This window comes from Branchiostoma lanceolatum, chromosome 1, assembly GCF_035083965.1.
Source record: "Branchiostoma lanceolatum isolate klBraLanc5 chromosome 1, klBraLanc5.hap2, whole genome shotgun sequence".
Lineage (NCBI taxonomy): Eukaryota > Metazoa > Chordata > Leptocardii > Amphioxiformes > Branchiostomatidae > Branchiostoma > Branchiostoma lanceolatum.
Window position 1 is genome coordinate 12,798,944 of NC_089722.1, and position 20,707 is coordinate 12,819,650.

General features: G+C 43.1%; 2 protein-coding genes and 1 long non-coding RNA gene across 3 annotated transcripts; 1 reads left to right on the plus strand and 2 right to left on the minus strand.

The window, feature by feature from the left end:
* Positions 1-2,788: 2,788 nt before the first annotated feature.
* On the minus strand, positions 2,789-3,316 carry LOC136429851 (uncharacterized). The gene has a single exon (XM_066419939.1). The coding sequence runs from the start codon at positions 3,314-3,316 to the stop codon at positions 2,789-2,791; it is 528 nt and encodes a 175-aa protein (XP_066276036.1).
* Positions 3,317-5,030: 1,714 nt separating this feature from the next.
* On the plus strand, positions 5,031-7,043 carry LOC136435408 (uncharacterized). Its single transcript, XR_010755838.1, has 2 exons — positions 5,031-5,134; positions 6,547-7,043. It is a non-coding gene; the product is annotated as an uncharacterized lncRNA (long non-coding RNA).
* On the minus strand, positions 6,880-18,884 carry LOC136435400 (T-box transcription factor TBX15-like). The gene is made up of 7 exons (XM_066428871.1): positions 18,586-18,884; positions 17,898-18,096; positions 16,332-16,605; positions 12,293-12,460; positions 11,823-11,887; positions 9,394-9,488; positions 6,880-8,792 (listed from the first exon to the last, which is right to left on the minus strand). Exons 1-7 carry the CDS (start codon positions 18,749-18,751, stop codon positions 8,080-8,082), a joined length of 1,680 nt encoding a protein of 559 aa, XP_066284968.1. The 5' UTR covers positions 18,752-18,884; the 3' UTR covers positions 6,880-8,079.
* Between the last annotated feature and the right edge of the window lie 1,823 nt (positions 18,885-20,707).

Here is a 20,707-nt window from a genome sequence, read left to right on the forward strand (position 1 = left end):
GTACAGAAGCGGCGTCTCTAGCACCTCCTTTGTTTGCAAACTGCAGTAAGAGTGCAATTATGTACCGTAACGTTAGCACCTGAGGCTATAGAAAAATATGATAGGAGTTTCAGTCCGTCGGCTAACATATAAAAGTTGGCAGCATCCCAGCATTTGTTTAAATTAAACGTTACATTTTCCAATTGATCAATTTCTTAATGTCATTCATGGGCACGTCATGGGACTCCGGGAGACTGATGAGGAGCACTCCTAACGGTTTTGTACATTATTGCAGCAGCATTGGAAAAGTCGGAAACAACAACTTTGACGTTCAACATGGGATATGGAAGTGTTTATACATGTACAGGTTTCGTATAATCTATCAAGTGAACTTCAATGTAGCCTAGTCTTTCTACAACAGCCCAATAATCTGTTGGTTAGTTTGTTGGACAAACGTGGGAATGCATTTCCAGCTTGTGTTGTGACTTTTGCTTTTGGAAGGGGCTGCACTTCATAAAATCATAAAGATGCCCATAATACTAGCCGTAGAAACACTACCAGGGCTTGTTTACTTTGACTTTGACTGCCTTGAACATGAAGAGCATTGTCTTTTAAATAGTCATTCCTATACCAGCTTTCAATAGAGACAGTTAACGTTTACATTCAAGATTAGAATTGAGTAGACTAGAGTACCGTTAGATTTCTTTAGCCTGGTCACCAGTGGTAAGAGTCCTCTTGCTCCAATTTTATAGACAGCTTCTTATCTGATCGTTAAGTAACAGTAACTTTACTACATGTAGAGTCTCCACTGGTTTACGTTACCACCCTCCATTGTTACCGGTGGCTCAAACTTTTCGTAGTTGCTCACGATGGTGCAAGAAAAAAAGACTGAGTCAGCAGTAACAACGGAGGATGGTACCCAGGCTATATTGAAACCCATATATAATTTGTACCATGTTGCTACCTAATTTCCTTCTACGCAAGTATCATAGACTACAGTCAGCTTATTACTGGAGAGAAATGATTTGCTGGTTTCTGAACAGTGGGTAGATCATTAGATCAGCACCATACACAGCTCTCCTGAGCCCAACTGTACTCCATCTGTCATCAATGCCAGCATGTGAACAGGCTTCCCAGTCTCCCCATCAGGGGCTTATCCCTGATACAAGGTGGGGAAAGCTCCCCTCACCACATCCTGACCTAAAGTCCGGCACAAATCTACCACAAATTTCAACTATTCCTCCCTCTATCAGCCCAGGAAGTTGTTTTGTCTATGGCGCATTTGTGACCAGGAATTCTGCTAACATGGCTAAAGCCCCCGCTTTCAACCTACCATTTTTGACCCCAAGATTTTTAGTGGGACCGTAACAGAATCTATTGTTGTATATTTAAGAGAGCTAAAAACAAAAGTCAATATAAGAACATTCCAAATATAAGATATGTAAAGCAAGGCTACAAATTTTCATTTGCACCAGTAGTAAGTTACTTGTGTAAGGCGCTAAGATATATAACGTTATATATCATCATCATTATCATTTTGGGCGAGTCTATATACATATAGATTATACATACAAATAAAGATTTGAAAGATTTGAAAGATATAGACGGTACTGTCATATTGGTTTTAAGTTTTTAGAAAATCTAAAGCACAATTAAGTGTGTCTAGTGGTTAAGACGATATGTGGTATCAAAAAGATGCAATGTCATCATTTTTTACTTCAAGAAGAAATGCATTAATTTGATATTATGATGATAATGGAACAATTAACATTTCATAATCATATGAAAATGTAATAACAAACGTACCATGACTGATATGTATCAAGTCACACATCACAAATTATTTGGAAAGGAAATTCCTTAAACTTGGATCAGGCCAGTATAAAATGGAACTAATGTTTGTAAAGGTTAATTGAATAGAAGTGTAGGAAAGGATAGATGTGCACACTTTCGTTGTCTGGTCAAGACTGAATCTAGGAGCACGTGGGCTCCTGCCTTTATTGATCAGTAATCAGACACAGATGTCTACTCACTATGTGGTCTAAGATCCTATGCTCTACACCCCTCACCGCCGGGGGGTAGACGACGTCCCCGTCGTCTGTTACACAAATTCAATAAAGTTACAAAAACAGGATGTATCAAGTCGTTACTGGTGTCCTAGTGTCTGTGACACCGACAAATAGTTGAGAAAATGGTGGGAAAACAGCAGGTCCCAGCGTGTTACTATTTTGACAAGTGCTTGGTATTGCAGTTCTAGCGACAAGCTGGTAACTGACGGACTACTGCATAGAAAATCGTCGGAACACGAACAGATGGAGAACATTGCATTTTTAAATATTACATAGCACAGTAATATTTCCCAAGCAGGGCAGATTGATCCGAGGCCATGTAGCTACAACATGAACGTCTCAAGGCAACAACCAAAATTTAAGTACTTCCAGCAAAAATAGGGTAGGCCCGCAGGCAATCGTTCTATTTAGTTAGGCAAGCACATACAAGTTCAACATCAACATACAAAACGAAAAGGTTTGATAAGGCGTAATCGTTACCCGTAGGCGTACGAAAATGGACCAGGTCAACACCTAACTGTTACATACAATTCGTGTACGGTACCTTACTCAGAACCACAAAAGTTCGTAGGTCTTATCTTACGCGGCAAAAGTTCAGTGGTCTTCCTGGAGCAAGGGAGAATTTCTTTAAAAGTTCGCAGTGAGGATCGCACGGGTCACGTCAGGTCGCAAAGTTCAGATGTTGTCATGAACAGCGGAGTCTTAGCGGCAAGCTTCGGCGATATGGCGTAGCGGGGTTTTCATGCTGGGGTCGGCAGTCGACGATCGGCGGCGCGAGGCTCAGCGAGGCTTCTACGGTCCGAGGTCTGGGACGGGCCGGCGCGGCTGCAGCGTGGCCGGCTGACGGTCGCAGGCAGGCAGGGTGGCCGTGGAAGGTTGCAGGCCGTTGCGGCACGGGGTGGCAGCGTCGATGGCTCCTCAGTCGGGGCGGGTGGGTTGACTGCTTGACAGGCGGCATGGTGGGACAGGGAGACGGCAGCGTGGTCTGCACACGTGGCGGCCGGCGGCTCTGGCTTCAGCGACGGCAGGCAGAGATGGCTGGGACATGGCAGGCGTGGTTGGCTGGCCGGATGGGTTAGAGGACAACATGCGGGCATGTTGGACGGTCCAGCTGGGTCTGTTGGCGGTGCGATGCGGCGGTAGGCGGGCAGACTACATCTAAACGAACGGCTAGGCAAGGCGGCATGCGCAGGCTGGGGTCGGCGGTCGACGTGGCAGTCGGGCAACGCAGCACGGGCGATGGTCTCTCGGGGAGCCGATGGTCTCATCACCGGGCGATACAGGAGGCATGGTAGCGGGCCAAGGCTTTAGGATGGCGTCTTAGCGCAGGTTCGGCCGCTCGAAAGCGGCAACGCACCGCTGTCCACCAGTGTAGGAAAGGATAGATGTGCACACTTTCGTTGTCTGGTCAAGACTGAATCTAGGAGCACGTGGGCTCCTGCCTTTATTGATCAGTAATCAGACACAGATGTCTACTCACTATGTGGTCTAAGATCCTATGCTCTACAGAAGTCTAAGCCAAGGACATTTGGAAAACCAGTTTGATCCTTGGCATCAGTGGTATCTAATAGAATGCAGCCCAAAACAATCATAGGCTTTGCAAGGATACAGGATACTTAATTGACATCTTTAGAAAGTAACGGGACTTTCATAAGCTAGGTCTTCTGTAACATGTCATAATGCACACAAAATAAGTTGAATATGATAACCCTATTACTCGCAGAGCTCGAAATACTAGTGTAAGAAAAATAATCAAGCCTATATTAGTCATTTACGATTTTGAAGTTAGCTATAGAATTTCAGATTCAAGCTCTGAAGAGAGGCAGTCAGGTTTGTATACGGTTTTGCTGACATTCCACTTTATTGGGGCGCGTCCTAAATGTTTAGGTCACCTGTGCTTCAATTTCCCAAAAATGAATTTCTCTGTTTTTTTTATGTGTGGTTGTGGTAATTTATTTGGTACAACTTCACAGCTACATTATCTGATGGAGTTTTTTTGTTGTGTCCAAAGGTTTTGTTGTGACTAAGTCTTGCCTGTGGAAAGTCGAGTGAAGAAAGAACCTTTTGACAACACCAGCTGAGGGGAGGGGAGTGTGTCCTGTCCTGTCATGAGTTTTGCAGGTGATGAAAACTTAAAATGGAGAGTGCTGAATGATTGCAGTTTGATACAGAAATGACATGTTTCTAACTGTGTCATTATCATTTTTCTATCATAGCAAACAGTTGACAATGTATTGAAACTACAATGTATAACTCAATAGTCTTATTAGCTCTTATCCCTCTGCTTTTTTCTTTCATTAAGTCATAAAAATCCTAGCCTCCATAGCAGGCTCTCTGGGCCTTTCTTGGGCTTATACAATGTACATGTATTAAATACACTTTAATATTGCATGGACTTCTTTTTGTTCTATCGGGAACTTTCCATACACTCCATTTTGTCTTTACCGCAGAAATTACCTTTACTAATCAAATTATCATTACAGTACTTCCTTGGAAAAGAAATCCAGCTCCCATGAACCGCGTTATTATCTTGCTGAAGCCCAGATTTCTCAATGTTTACATGGATTCTAATGATGCCTACAGAAAAAACAATCACTACTGTGTATTTTGTAAACACTGGAATTCTAATGACCATTATCAGACATGCTAATAGCACCAGGGCCTACATGATATGTAGAGTTTGTTTATACAGGTACACATGAGAATTACTACTTCCATAGATTAACTACACAGGCTGTCAACACATTCATTTCAAGGAGAGGAAATTTTGAAGGCCACCTTTGTGGCAGGTTTCTTTGTATTGGTGAATTTCTAGTGGGAAGTATTTTTCAAGAACCTCTGTCATGTCATCAACAGAGATAGTTGACTTTTAAAAGTTGTTAGAAACTTGTAGCATTCTTCCAACTTTACATGTCATGACAATTCCCAGTCATCCCGGAAGCAGGTGATGAGGCTAAGGGGCCTTGTCTTTCTTCAGTCCTCCAGGTTGTGCAAGGGGCTAGGGGGTCTTGCACCCCAAGGCTGCTCAACCCCTGACCCCCCTCCCCTGACAGGGGACCGTTACCAATCCATTGGTAACGAGCCTGGTAATTAATATGTTCCAACTGGTCTGGGGATGGATCCAGCTGTTAAACTGTCAAGCTGTCTTCACTCATTCTACTACGGTGCTGGGTGAGAGGGGTGTAGGATGGGGAGAGGGGTGTACGAAGGGGAGACCCAGGCTGTAGGGAGGGGAGGCCCAGGCTGTAGAGAGGGGAGACCCAGGCTGTAGGGAGGGGAGGGGGTGTAGGAATGGGAGTAGGGTTAAAGGACAATGAAGGAAGGGGGTAACTTAAAGGAGGGGTTGGTTCTTCTTCTTCTGCTTATCTAAAATCCCTTTTTTAAGGGATGTGGTTGCATTTCGTATCATTTGACATTTCAGTACATGTATAATGTTCCAACAGGTCTGTGGAGCTGTATTCACTATTCATCCATCCCCATTACTTTTATAGTCATTGATTGTACCAGTGGCAGAAGACTCAACTCTGCTCTAGTACAGGGGGTAGGGAGGAGGGCTTTATGGGCTAAAGGCTGGGAGCACTCTAGCTAAAAAATTCAGCAGGTTTCAACTGGTCTGGGGTGTACTGTGGTTTGTCTTTAATTCTTGATTTAACCAAGGAGACCTCCTTGATTTAACTTTTTTTAAAGGAAATTTGAGGAATTGGCTTCCAAGGGGTAAGGGTGATTGGAGGTAGCTTCAGCTGGTAGATAAATAAGATGGTACTGTCATTATCAATCCAATAGAATCTGGATGGACAGGAGATTTAGAAACTAAGGGGAATGGCTCCAGTTTCTGTGAACATGTGTTGACTTCGGGTTATGACTTGGGCACAGGGGTTTGAATCCAGCTGTCTGCTTGTGAGGCTGTCTCTGTGCTCATCTTGTCCTATCCTGCTGGGTTATAAAGGTAACGGGCCAGTTCTTGATTCTATGGGCCAGTCCTACATTAATAGAATCATGCGTAACATGTTCCCCAGGTAACGATAGTCTGGTTTGGTGACAGGTGACGAATTAAGGAGGGTAACACTTAAGTCACTTTGAATTGGGAAAGACATTAGGAACTTGGAAAACCTTTGTTTCATGTGCAAAATTGGAAAACCTTTATTACTGAATGTACAGTGCGAAGCTGGTGTGTTACGCCTAATGGCGGTCGTACCCGCTATATAGATACAGACAGCTGAATTTTTATTGTCATTTAAGAGGACATTTACCCAATACGTCTGTCACTAATCCATCTCCATAAAAAAGATATGACTTTTAACTAACTTTATTCAAATTGCTGGTCACCAGCTGTCTTTTCAAAACTAAGATGGTTTTAGTGTTGGATATATTGTACTAGTTGTGGGGGGGGGGGGGCATTTCCCCTTGGACACATGGTATCACGTACCATAACAAAATACTCAGACGCAAACATTCTCAATCATGTTCACAGCGATATTTTTATTCCTCTCCGTCCCAGATCGCCTTACGGTCCGCGAGTGGATACCTCTATATTAATGCTGGTCTTAACCAAAACGGCGACAAACGAAACTGGACAGCTGTCGCCTCTCCAATGTCATCGCAGAATTTGGCGACGAAAATGTGGCCACGCCTTTGGTGTGGTGAGGGGCTAAGTGAATGTCAGCCATGCCCCACACATGGTAGGTATGTCTGGAGTCTGTGGCATGGGGATTGACGTGTGTGGAACACAAACTGAGAGGCTAACACTCACCCAGGATATCATCACCTCAACTATGTTACAGCAAGTGGCGATAAAGAGCAAACCAACAACTGTGAAACTGTGAAGCCAAGAGAGCATTCAACACGTTTACTCAGAAAACACATAATACCGGTACATTCAATGTAACTTCAAATTTGGAAATACATTTTCCACATTTCAAGGTCACTCTGTTAAAAGCCAAGCATTTCAACTTGTGACTGGAATATGTTATTAAAGAAACAACATCTGAAATATCATTGTGCTCTGACATACTTTTAAGTGATTGAACATTACAATAGTGCTTTGTCATACAAATACACACAGTTGAATACCACTTCTATGGCATTCTGCTTTCATCATAAGTTACAAATATAGTCTTTTCAAGACTTTCATCGATCCAATGCTCCTTTAACAGACTGTAGAGCTAAAATTACGATATGTCTCTCTCCACCGGTAACATTTTGTTCTAATGTTTATAACAGTATGATAAGCAAACCAGAGGTAGGGAAGAGAGCTGCAGTCCTTTTGACAACAAAGCAACATATACATACAGGTCAGTATCTCCAGACATGGCATTGATAGAACAAGCAATTACTGCAATGTAATGTGTAATTCATGGTGGCAAAGAACACTTTCTCACAGTCATACCAAAGTGTAATGTTTACTTCAAACTGGTGACAAATATAACAAGCCAGCGATCAATACACCAGATTTGGCACACACAAAAATTTTGATTCAGTCTCTGAATCGGGGAGAAAGAATGACAGTGTTCTATTGTGGATTTGAGATGACCTTGTCATTTGACCTTGCCAGAATCGACATTGCTGACTGGAAAATTTACACCCTACCAAACTCAGCTGGGGAAAGAAGGAACCATTTGGAATGTAGCATCAACTCACAGCCATGCAGCCTGTTGTGTCATTCATATGTGCAGACAAAGCTGGTCTCTTTTAATGTATGGAGTCATTTGCAAATTGCAAAGGCACCATATGTTGGAAAACCAACGTTTCCAATAATCAGGACTGAATGTAACGTTACATGTCAAACACACTACTGAAAATGTATTCTTCTATATGTTAAACTATGGCATCTTTTGTTGTAACATTTGACTTGTGGACGTAACTTTTATCAACTTTCCAAGTTTGCATTTCTTCAAATTCAAAATGACCAGCAGAACAGAAATTTTCTTGACAAGAAACGGCATTGCTTGCCAACATATAATATTTACATTCATTTGTAGTAACTACATTGTAGTTTGTTGACATTCATTTGTTATTGTAAGATTCAAAGTCTTCATACTAGCGATGCCTGAGGACTGGGTATTCTGTGCACTGCCAGTCTGTACTGTCCATGCAGGTAGCCGTAGCCGCTGGGGGCAGGGGTCGGGAGGGCAGAGGTCGAGAAGCCAGAGGTCGGGAGGGCAGAGGTCGGCAGCACCTGCAGGTTGTTGAAGTACGGATGTGGGAAGGTTGCGGAGGTGCAGTAGGTCGGAGAGAGGTGGGAGGTCGTGGGGCAGGAGGAAGTGCTGGATGTGGAGGGGCTGATGGGAAGGAAGGCTTGAGGGGACGACCCGGCGCTGCAGTTCCGTGGGGAGGGGTAGGGGGCGCCCAGCAGCGGGCTGTGCTGGGTCGGGCTCAAGGTTGTCTGGGAGAAGTGGGGGCTGCTGGGAAGGTACTGGTAGGGAATGCTGGGAGGTTGTGGCACTGTGTGTCGGACGTAGTCGTCGGGGTGGGGTAACGACGGTGATTCTGACATCAGCGGATGTCTACACATACTTCCTGTTGCAGTGCATTGTGGGTGCACCAGTCGCGAACTGTCAGAGGGGAGGTCAGGTGAGAAAACATTCTCCTTGTTGATGGATGTCCGTTGCGATGTTTCGTGGTAGCGGTCCGGTGTCATACATGCCTGCCCCTCCCGGCAGCCGACGTTGAACGTGTTGGGTGCCAGGTAGAACGCTGTCGGAGGAGAGGGTGGGGGCAGAATCCCAGACATGAGCTTGTCTTCCTCTGTAATAAAAGGGAAAGGTTTATTATACAGATGACCCACAGATACGAAGTATAACCCACAATGTCATGTGTATCCATAGAATAAGACTACTGCATATCTATTCTAAGTATTTCATCCATGCATGCAAATTTTCCTTTCAAGATTGTTGTATTGTGTCTTTTGTTGATGGTTGATAGCAATGAAATGGTTGGACAGTCTTTATGAAGATGCACTTGCTAGGGCAACTTTCAGAAACCACTTTAGAATACTCATTTCTTACAAGCAGTCAGCCAGCTGCTGTAGGTGAACTCATGCACGTACTTGAATGACAACTTGGCTACCCTTCCAGTTCAAGGCAGCCATTTTGTCCTTGACCCCCTTTAGTTCTGCTAAGGTGGAAGGTCACAGGTGTGTTTTAGCATATCAGGGCTTTGTGCTGATTGGCTGTTCATGTCAACACTTTGGGGGCACAACAAATGAATTTTTTTGGTTTTTGGGCTGATTCAGAAGAATTTAACCTTGGAAGAGCTTCTTTTACTAAAATGGTGCCTTGAAGTCTGAAAATGACATTCCAAATTAAAGTTTGTTGAAAGAAAACTCCTATGTGAGACCATCACGTACCTTGGCTCTTCATGGAGGTATACTGTCCGTAGGTCAGGGGTCGGCCGGGGTTGTGCCACAAGGCGTAACTGTCCATGATGCACTCCAGTCCAGACCTGCAAAGACATGGTACATTAGGCTTGTGGTCAATGACACAGCAGTTACAAATTAGGGCACACAATCTTAATTAGTGATGACAGGCTTGATAGCAAGATGATTTAGTTACACAGGCAATGGTGACTCATGGAGACAGGTAGAGGTAATGGTGTATTTTTTCCCTACCTTTGTAATTCATGAAATTCTTTTCTATTTATGTCAACTTAATTGTGCAAGACATATTTGACTTTGGCATTGAACATTTTCACACAGGCTCCTTTGCGGTTTTAGGTTCTGCTTGGTTTTAATGACTCAACAACTTAACAGCATCTTCAGAAATGTATTTCCATTTCCAGAAGAAAAAAAAATTGTGAAAAAGGGATAAGAACCAAGCAATAACTTGCTTCAGCCGGCCACATGCTACTGCTGAGGTCCCAGTGTGGACATGAGGAGGGGCCAAATGAAGTCATCAAGGTGCACCATGAAATCTGAGGCAGGCCTGGGGGGTCAAAGGGTCACCCCAGCTTCCCTCCCACTGACATCTCCATCCAACATGGAGGTAGGCTGGGAGAAGGTGTTCTATCCAAGAACTGAACAACCGTTTATACTCATCAATGTTATTATTCTAAAAGCAAGGAAGAAAGGTATCAAAAACATATGACTCTTAAGAGGAATTTTCTGTCAGACTTGAAATAGGAATAGGTGAATTTTTTTTTTTGAATAGCATATACAATGTAACTGATTAATGTTGTTCCAAATAGATCCAAGGAAAAGAGGACACATTATTTTCAAATGATACCATCAGCTCACAGACTGATTGTAGAAAGATCTAAGCAAGGAGTTTTGAAAAAGGCATTTTAAATCCAACAGGACTGACTCGATCCAAATTTGAAAGCTTTCCTCACTAGACTACCACAATGTTTCCTATTAGTTTTAGCCTGGTATCCAAACCTATTATAGCTACTGAGTCCCTTTCGTCCTTTCCTGTATGTATGGAGAGGACAAAAGAGAGTCAGCAGCTAAAATAGGTTTGGATACCAGCTAGTCTTTCTAAAAATGCTTCCAACCAACACAGGTGATGTTCTAAGCAAGCTCGAATGATTTAATACTGAGAATCAAAAGTGTCTTCGTAAGTGATTTTTCCGGCTGGGTTGTAATATCAACCAGAGGCACACCTTCCAGGTAGGGGTGCTGCGATGGAACAAGTTCAGCAGAAGGACGGGGAAGTTTAACGCGAAGAAACGAACACAACCGGTTGTTTCTGATGACGATCAGATGGTTGGCATTGTTTGTTCAAGCTGAATTATAATCAGGGGGAGGGGGGAACAGTTTATCATTATTCCTGCTGCTGGGAGAAACTGGCACTGCAGATGTACCATGTGGAAAAGACATGCCAAGATTGTTCTCTGGTTCATAGAATTTTGTAATCACAACTTGTGCTAAAGATGAACATTTAGAAAACTGTGTGATGGAAACAGCTTGTCACCAAATGCCTTATACATGTATCTGGTGTGTACCCTGAAGGCCTTAAAAACCAATTGTCAAAGATACAGAATTGAGAAAGCAAAAAAAAAGCTGAACACTGAGTACAATTCCTGACAGACAGGCCACTACTCAGTTTACTCAGGAGTCATTAAAGGATCTGAGTCACTTTGAATTTATTTAGATCTAAATCAATTAGAATCTGAATAAAGGTATGATATAACATATTTCATCAGTCAAATTTATCAGATGTATAGGCCTAATGATACAGATTCCAAATTACAACTGAAGACAACAAGTGTTTCTTGTCAGTGGTTGCCGTTAACACATGGTGCCACTTAACAGTGTACCTTAATTGGTGAACAACTTGAGAGGCTTAAGATATGTTGAAGTTGTTGAACCAAACATCTTAAACCTTCTTAGCTGATTGCTATCTTAAGAAGGCTGCTCCTGTAATGCCAAACTCTAAAATCTCCCCTCTGGTAGGGTGAGTTACAGTGTAAGGAGATAAGGTAAGCCTTCCTGACAAGGGTGAGTAGGAGTGAGGAGGGTAAACCATAGTCTCCAACAGACCTATCTGTAGGGTGAAATATTGTAGAATTCGGCCAAATTGGGGCTAACTATTTTGTAAGTTGACCAGCCATATTTCTTAGAATTATGACTGAAGTACAATGTAATGACAGACAATGATATGGAAGCATGCTCTTTAAAATGACATGTAAAGGTTCACTCTATATCCAGTAAAAAATTGAATAGCAGAGCCTCCAACAAGGTGTCTTCATTGTCTTCATAACTAGGAAAGCAGTGTCTAGATTCAAAGTGACTTGCAGGGTTCAATGCACAATGGACCACTAAGTTAAAAGGTGTCTCACCTGTTTCTGCCAGAGTCTCGGAAGCCCTTTGCGAATGGATTTCTGTCAATCTTCAGTCTTGTGATCTGTGGGGAAAAGAACAACTTTGAATCAGTATCTGTAGTGATAGAGAAGTTAAAGGAAGATTTAAGGCAACAACAGCTGTGATTAAGAAACAATACTAAGATTAAGAATCCAAATTCAGAATGTTGTGCTTGTCCAGTGGTTAGAGACCCTGCCTCTGGACCAAGAGGTTGAGAATTTAAATCCTGACTGTTCCCTTACACAACATGCACACTACTGGAAAGGGTCACATTTCTAAGTGGGACATAAAGCTCTGGTCCACTGTTCGTTGTACTTTTTCCCAGGTATAATGAACATGTAAATTCTGTACATAGTGTCTGTATTCTCAGTCACGAATAGTGGAAGAGAAGTTCTTCGGTGAGCTGGTTCCAAATCACTGCCATTTTTAAGACCTGCAAAGTTCTTACCTGTTGGTTCTGGTACGCGGTGACGGTGGTGAACACGGTTTCTGGGAAGGAGAACGTCTGTGCCTTGTCGCCCGGCGATATGCTGGTCTTGTTGGTCAGGTCTGTGTGTCCTGTCTTCTTGATGATGTGGACTCTTGGCTGATACTTGTGCATCGAGTGGAGAATAATCTGTGAAATATAATAAACAGTCAAAGGTAAGTCATCTCAAAAGTGATGTTCTGTTGCAATTTTTGGAAAGTTATTTTCCTAATTTCAAGTTGGCAGCCTTATTATTATCAAATGTCTTACTGATTGTAGTGTTGTATTAACAAGTTAGATAGTACTAGAGATGCAATTTGACCAACAATGCCTTGATCCTTGCTCAACCAATGCAGCCCTCTTGACAATTCTGTTGCTGTGACAGCTATGCTACATCTTTAGATGATAACACATATAAAAGCAGTGAAGAAGATGATGATCGATGATGATCTACAACTTCATGTACGTTTCAGTATATGTAAAATAAAGATTGTTTTTCATATTCTAAATCTCTATGCTAAATAAAAATCGATCAGCAAATCAAAGTGTTGGTCATTTCTGATGTCTAACCAGTCAGTGTTCAGTGCTTAAACAATCATGCGCTTCATTAAAAAATGAGCTTCCGAATGATGTTATCCATAGTGCAGTATTAATATAGCCTGCTACGTCTTGATTTTCAACACATTTTCCCAGGGGTGAGCTGAGCTGGCTGGTCAGAAAACCTGACCCCCGCTAGCTTCGGGATGTTATGACAAGCCTCATAGTATTCCTTACACATCGGAGACTACACCATGTACGGAAAATAACAAGAATCATCTAAAAGAAGACCAAGAAGGGTAGCTGGTCCGTGTACTAGTACAAATGTACTCAGTTATGCTGGTGTTGTAATAAATATGCAAACATTGTAATGTATAGCCTGGATACCAGACCCCCAATCGCTAATATATGGGTCATATATATATCGTATATATATAACTTTATAAGAACAAAAATTGTAAGACTACACGAATTCAAGAATTATCTAACGGACGACCCGAAAAAAGTGGTCATGCACTATGATGCAGAGGTGTTGACTTCTACAGGATCTGCACACTATCTGCACACTACATGTATTTTACAGGACCGACTAGCCTAACTCTACTGTACATGTGTACATGCTATATCAAGTTCTAATGCAGGACGCCCAACAAGCTGCCCTTGAAGTTTGGAAAATGACTTCCTAAATTGAAAGCGACCGGCGCGAAGCTTGTTGTTTTATGAGCGGTTTTAACCAGCCGGTTTCGTTTCAACGCGAACACCCCCTCCCACACGAACACATCTGGGCCGCATCGCTACAACAAATTTGGTCCTAATGACGCTTTTCCTTTTGCCGCTCCCCACATGAAATGACCTGGTGCATATTAGCGGCGACCCGCGTCACGACAGGGGAGGGTGGCGTGGAGGGGAAATGGAGTCCGTCCGCTAGACAATTTTTCCAACAACTTCGCGCAAGTTTCTGATACAGTACAGTACGTGTTTCCTGGCGTGTTTCGAGATCTCGCTTGGACAACATGAGATCTCGATAGCCAGCAGAAAACTATCAGCAAACTGCGCGTAGTCGTTGAAAATAGATGCAACGCGTTTGTCTGGAGGATATTTTGTGGGATTGAAATCTTTCTACATGGTGAGAAGCATACAGACATGGAACAAATCCTGAAAATGTACGTTTCGAAGTCAACCTATTGCAGTTAAGGCTAATGATTAACAAATAAAGTGAACATAGTTTGAATAGTGATGACCAAAAGAACAAGTGGCTGCTCTATGTTTATGGTACTAGTCTACCGAATTCAGACGGTAGACAAATTGTTTTCCCTTGACATGATAACTGTCGACATTGAATTCCAGGACATATATAAATAGTCAACCAGATTAGCGAGATTTCGGTGAGAGGATACTCGAGGAAAACGTTGTCATGAAACTTCTCTTTGTACAAACATATGTCAAGTTCGGGTATCAATTTTCACCAGGAACGAATAAACACAAACCAAGCCTGTCAACGGTGTGGTTTTGTGGCGAGGACACAAGGCAAAATATTCATTTTCAGGAACGAAAAACAAGCAAACCTAGATTCTAAACCTAAGTCATCGCGAAAAACAAATTCTAAACTTGACAATATGTTTTTCGAGGTCTTGTGATTTAATTGAACTGATGCCGTACTTGTGGGCCACATGCGGTACTGACATCTCTGTTACAGGATGCACTGTACACACGTCATGTATATTCATTTTCACACGAGCCACAAATAAACAAAACGCCAAGCTTATCAAGATAAAATAATATTTTTCTATGGTGTCGGATTAGCGCTGTGGGCACTGTCCGGTAGTTGATCCTTGGTCGAACAAGTTCGTTGTGTGAAAACGGAAATATAATTTAGAATCGAAGACGTTTTAATAAGGATTCTAGTAGAAGAGTAGAGTAGCACAAATAGTACAACGGTTTTTCCTTCGCTGTGGCTGACTTTATAGTAAAATTTCTTTGCCAAAGCAGGCCATATGATTTGACAACTATACATTTGTATCCAGGTAAATCCTCCGATAACATTTTCACCCTATATCCAAGAGGAAAGTACTACTTAAGTAGCAACTGCAACGGTGTTGTCGGCTATTCTCCAAGAACAGGTTTCGGTCGAGGGCTAGTAGGGTAGTAGTAACAAGCGGTGACCGCGATTTCTCTAGGCAAGAATTGATCATGAAACCTAGGCCTCCTTGTTTGAGACAAACGAAAGCAATCGCGGCTACAAGAAGTAGCTAACCACATGAGCGAACCGTCTGCTTGGAGAATAGTTGTCGGCCATCTCACAGCCATGTGTCCGTGTCTGGGTGCGCTCGCTATTTGCTTCCGGCTGTTGGCGAGCTGCTGTCATCAATTCGCGAGCTGCCGCTAAATATCGCTATTTTATCACGTCACGGCTTTCCACTGGCACGTTAATGTAATGTGCGATAAGCGTGGTCATTCATCATCCGGCAGGCGCACAAGACAACAGCTTTCCGCACCCACAGATTCGCTAGTCCCTCTACTTCACTCCTCTTGGACATAAAGATATGGTGCAAATCTGCCGAAATAGGGCGAGTGCTTGCCAAGTGGCGTTAGCCGCCTGGTTGCAGAACCTTTTCTGGACGACTTCTATGTCTGTTGAAATTACGCGCCCTCGCTATACTATGGCTTTGTACTACTACTATTCGCTTTGCCATAAAAAGATGCAGATATAGACTAGATCTTCCTAACTGTTACATATATCAGCGTGCAAGACCGAATTTTAGTCCCCCTCTCTGTCTGCCAGAGGTTGTAGTAAGCTAAATAGTAGAAGTTTCAAAAGAACGCGTCCTCTGTTTAGTCCACAATCTCCACATGTGTTCAACTACAACATTATTCATAGGTGTTTATTGCTGGCTCTGATTGTAGCAAATTATACCGTACGTGTTAATAAAGCGGTATCTGTCATCGCCAGACTTATGTTATTTATGATGCTGTTTCCTTGTGACACGCTATTTTCTCGAGTGTGCGTCGTGTAAATTCTGTACGAATGAACGGCGTAACTAAGTTTAGAGAACTACAACTTGGGCAGAACTATCATCTCCGTTTTAGGTATCAAAACACAATGCCTCGTCCTTACAATGTGTCGATTGTCTGTACTTTAACGACGAACACATATTTCAACATTTAGAAATGCTTGTGTTGTCATTTTTTTAAAGTAAAATAAAAATTACAGCTACTCCGTACCGCGCAAGTCCATGAAGTCCTTAGTACGCGTTCGTTTTTGAGATTGGTGAATTTGAACTTGTCCAAATAAAGTCGTTACTTTTCAACGCTTCTAGGTTGAGAAATGTGCCTGATCCTTGTTCCTTTTCATCATGAATCTAGCAAGTTAAATATTACAAAGGTATCGATATTCCTCTTGTTTGTTATTTCGCGTGAAATGATGATTTTGTATTGACTGCATAATTGTTGTGTTCATAAAAAGTTTTGATTCAAAGTTACTCACGTATCCCTGTTCGTCGTTCTCGTTGTTAGTGAGCTTGAGTTTGTCGAAGGAGACGGTCTGACGCATCCAGGCTTCACCCGAGGCAGGGGAGTCGGGGTGCACGTACACCCTGGGCGGGGGAGGGGCGTCCGCGGACCCGGCGCACATCCACTTGGAGCTATGGTACACGTACCGGTAACGTTTGTTGTCCACCGGCACGATGTCCATGATCACGATGTACTGAGCCTTTGGGTCCAGCCCGGTCACTTTGGTACGGATAGCCGGGAACATGCGTCTGGAAAAAAGACGATCAACGGTCAGACAAATGTCACAAACTTACTATTGTAGCATGTATTTCACTGTATTAACGTTATGCGTGTTATTGCTGAAAGGTAGATAGCAGCCTGAGAACTTAACTTGTTGACCAACGGTCACATCTTGTTACGGATACCTAGGAAAATGTGTCTGGAAGCAAACGATTTACAAACTACGGTAGCGTAGTTCCTATGATGGCAACATCATACACTTCCCCTATACGTCTGAAAGGTGTTTAAAATGGGAGAAAACGAAATACAGTTACGGATTACTAGTATGCCTTTTAGGTATGGACATAGCGAGGGCTAGCATATCTTTAGAATGAAGTATAATCCGAAAGTTTATTGCTTCATGGCACAAAACTTTTGACTTCAAGTTTAGCACCAATGTTTGGATAACAATAGCGGACGGAACAAATTTTCTGGATCCCACCCCATAAAAACAGGAGAAAGTTATATATACGGTGACTTTATATATCTGTTGAAATGGGCGAAATAAGATGACTGAGAATTATGTGTCGACGTGCAAGTACGGCTGGGCGACATTCGATACTGTCAACAAGTGCGGCGTTGAATATCAGAAATATGACGAGACAAATTCACCAGCGATTTGGGACAACATTTCCCGTCCCCGCGCCTTCGTAAACAACCCTCGTTCATTAACAAACTTTTTTCTACAAATGTTTTGTAAGAAACATTGAGTTATATCGAGATTTTTCCAAAAACTTGGGACCATAAATGTGTGAGGAATGCGGCGCTGAAAACTTATCCTGTCTCTCCCTCAATGTCAAATTTTACTGCGGGTCAAATCCATGCGGCAACGGCGCAGTCAGCTAGGCTGGGGTCAGCCCGGCAACATGGCCGGCATAGCTGCAACTAGATACGGCAGTCTGCGAGCTATATTTTATCATATCCGCGCGGAAAGGCGTGGAAAAAGTCACAGACCTTGACATTAAAAAGGAGACAATTGTATTGATAATTTGGTCATCGACTTTTAGACAAATTTATGTGTTTTTAATAAGGCAGTATGTGGGCAAGTCGAAATGCAAGAACACGTATTTTAGAAGCATTGGAAACTCAGGAAACAGTTACATGTATGTTTTGCCCTTTTAAATGGGCAGTTTCTCACTTTCTGTGCTTGTTTGTGCCATTTTCTGTGCCTGAAGTACGGTGTCAATAATTCAGTGACGTCGTCAAAGCAGGGCAGTGGCGTTTAGATGGTATTTCTAGTTTCTTTAAGAAACAATTGAAGACGTCTTGAGCGGTGTCTTACCTGCCAGCCTTAGTGATGATCATCTCCGTGCCGATGTCGTGAAAGCGTGCCCACAGGTCCTTCCCCTGCAGCTCGACCCTCACCTGGTCAGCGGGCCCGTCCGCCTGGGGCAGCGGGTAGGCCAGCCGGCTCTGCAGGGCCTGGATCGACCCCAGCGCCGAGGAACTCTGCTCGGGCGTACGGTCCCCATGTCTGCCATCTGCGGACAACGCAAAATCATCATCGGTCAACGAATTATGTTCATCAAAGTGTACTTGTATATATAAAACCACGAAGTCAGTCAAACTATAACAAACGAGGCAAAAACTAGTACATGTAACAAGAAGTTTAATATGAAATGAAATGTTTATCGACCCAGATTTAGCTTATGAAAACTATACTCTTTGTTTCGCTAGTCGTCACAGGAAGGACACACAAGTAGTATGGACAGGTTTGATATACCAGAGAAATTCTCCTACTCTTGGTTTGTCAACTTGAGTACATTGAGTAGTAGACGATCTTTTTATCTCAAATGCAAGTGCCGACTCCACAGTGTGCCGACTCGCACGCAACATATATATTACAAAATTATATTACCGGTCAACGAATAATTTTGATAACGGAAAAGTAAAGCATACGGGAGACGACTAAAGCAGTATCTGGTTGTATTATTTGTAAAGAAGAGTCAGTGGAGTAGAAAATCGCTTACCGGATGTGCTGAAGTTTTCCAGCGAGTCGTCTTCTACGGCATCCTCGGAGTTAGGGTACTGGGCGGTCCGCTGTTTCTTCACCCGGGGTCCGAGAAGCGCCTCCACGGAAAAGGCGTGAGCTCGCGAGCTGAGTGTTACGGGAGCACTCTTCCTCTTCTCTGCCATGTCAAGTTTTGTCTGTACGGGCGGACTGGCTTACTACACAGATGTCACTGGTTTGTAGAGCAGACAGGCTCGCTCTAAATCACGACTCCGGACTGACTGAGCAGCGCTGAAAACGCCTCTAAATAAAATAATCTGAGGTGATTAGAATCCTGTCATACCAACTGTCAGCACGGCGCACCAACAGCCAATCAGAGCAGCGCAGTGGGAAGTTGATCCCGCCCCCCTCCCACCACCACGTGTGGCCTTGTGGGGAGGGGACAGTCTCGCTTCCAGGAATCTCCAAGCAGATGTTGGATGGGAAGATCGTCACATTTTGACTATCCCGTTTTTCTCATACACAGCAGTGTTATTCTCCAAACAAAAGATGGATGGGAAGATTGTGAGGTTCTTCTGATTTGACCTGTTTTCTGACAGCTGGCTATCAGGGGCCTTGCGGTCCGATCTTGGGATCCAGTCTGAAACCGTCACGACTTTGCCCCTGAAGACGTGCTTCAGAAAATGATACGATTTTTCATTCCAACTCCATTTCCATTTCATCTGCTTGAAGATTTGTCCAAGAGTTTATGACCAAGTCGTCAAATGTCAATCCACACTCGCCGCTATCGCAGAATCGACGGAAATTTGGTAGACCACGACGTTTGGCACTAGTATTTTTAGGTCTAATATAGATTTGGCGAAACACCGGAAATTTGACAAACAAATTTTCAAAGCAAGATACTGTATCTGTGAGAAGGGAAAATGTTACAACATAGAGTAGCAGTAGCCTCCGTTGCAGACTCCATACCGTTTTCTTATTAGATATTTCTTATTGTACTTTCCTTCTTGTTCGGCCCATAATAATAAGAAACAAAATGTAATGAAAAACGATAAATTAAAAAAAAAGAAAACAGACGGAGGGAGTCTGCAGCGGAGGCTAGAGTAGCAGGCACCTTTCTACCTCTAAGAAACTTTATTAGACATAAAGCATCAATTTGACATCAATTGTGTCATTGCTTCCAGGCAGGGCTTTGGATATGAGTGAATATACCACTACGTAGATTTCAATTTTCAAACCTCCAGAGCCCTGATTCCGAGGCCGTCACGCACCCGACCATCTGACATGTCTGTTATGCGACGACCAATGAGAGCTGCGGACAGACGTGTGATACGGTGTGGTGTTGAGAGGGGGTGGGCGTCTGTCGTGAGATGACAGCCTCATCACTCAAACCTCGTCACTCACACATCCGCCCCGTCACATGCCGACACACGGGAGTGACAATGTGCCGATGTTCGCGCTTTTTCACTCAACACCGTGAAAATAAGGAAGTGAACGACATTTCTGTAGATTATAGACCCCATCACAGCAGGTCATATGTCGATAACAGCACGAGAAATGTATTTTTGCCTGTATTCAAATAAAGTCCTACTAGTACTACTTTGCAACGGCCGATTGAGAATGTGCCGATGTTTTCACTCAACGCCGTGAATATAAGGATGGGAAGTGAACGACATCGCTGTAGATTATAGACCATATCGTAACAAGTCACAGTAGATAACAGCAACAAAAATGTATTTTTGGCTCCCATTTTTGAGTACCGTGGTGATAGACGGAGTGACAATGTGACGATGTTTCTTTCACTCGACACTGAAAATAAGGAGGTGAACTGGTAACGTCAGATTTAAATCATAGACTATCGTATCACATCCTTTTTGATAACAGCAAGAGAGATGTATTGAAAGTTCTCCCATTTTGAGTGCCTTGGCGACATACGGGAGTGACAATGTGCCGATGTTCGCGCTTTTTCACTCAACACCGTGAAAATAAGGAAGTGAACGACATTTCTGTAGATTAGAGACTCTGTCGCAGCATGGGGGGTTAAATCTTCTTGTTGACAGCGACAAAATATACTCTTTGGTTGTAGAAGCTGGAGTGACAGAGTGTTCATGTTTTCGTTTTTTCACTGAACACCCCGCATT

Excerpts from the sequence above, each read along its gene's own strand:
- LOC136435400 (XM_066428871.1), bottom strand. The coding sequence starts at position 18,751 with ATGGCAGAGAAGAGGAAGAGTGCTCCCGTAACACTCAGCTCGCGAGCT. Across the intron at positions 18,097-18,585 it reads GGAAAACTTCAGCACATCCG|ATGGCAGACATGGGGACCGT; the intron begins GTAAGCGATTTT and ends CGTTGTCCGCAG. Across the intron at positions 9,489-11,822 it reads CGAGACTCTGGCAGAAACAG|GTCTGGACTGGAGTGCATCA; the intron begins GTGAGACACCTT and ends ATGTCTTTGCAG.
- LOC136429851 (XM_066419939.1), bottom strand. The coding sequence starts at position 3,316 with ATGAGACCATCGGCTCCCCGAGAGACCATCGCCCGTGCTGCGTTGCCC.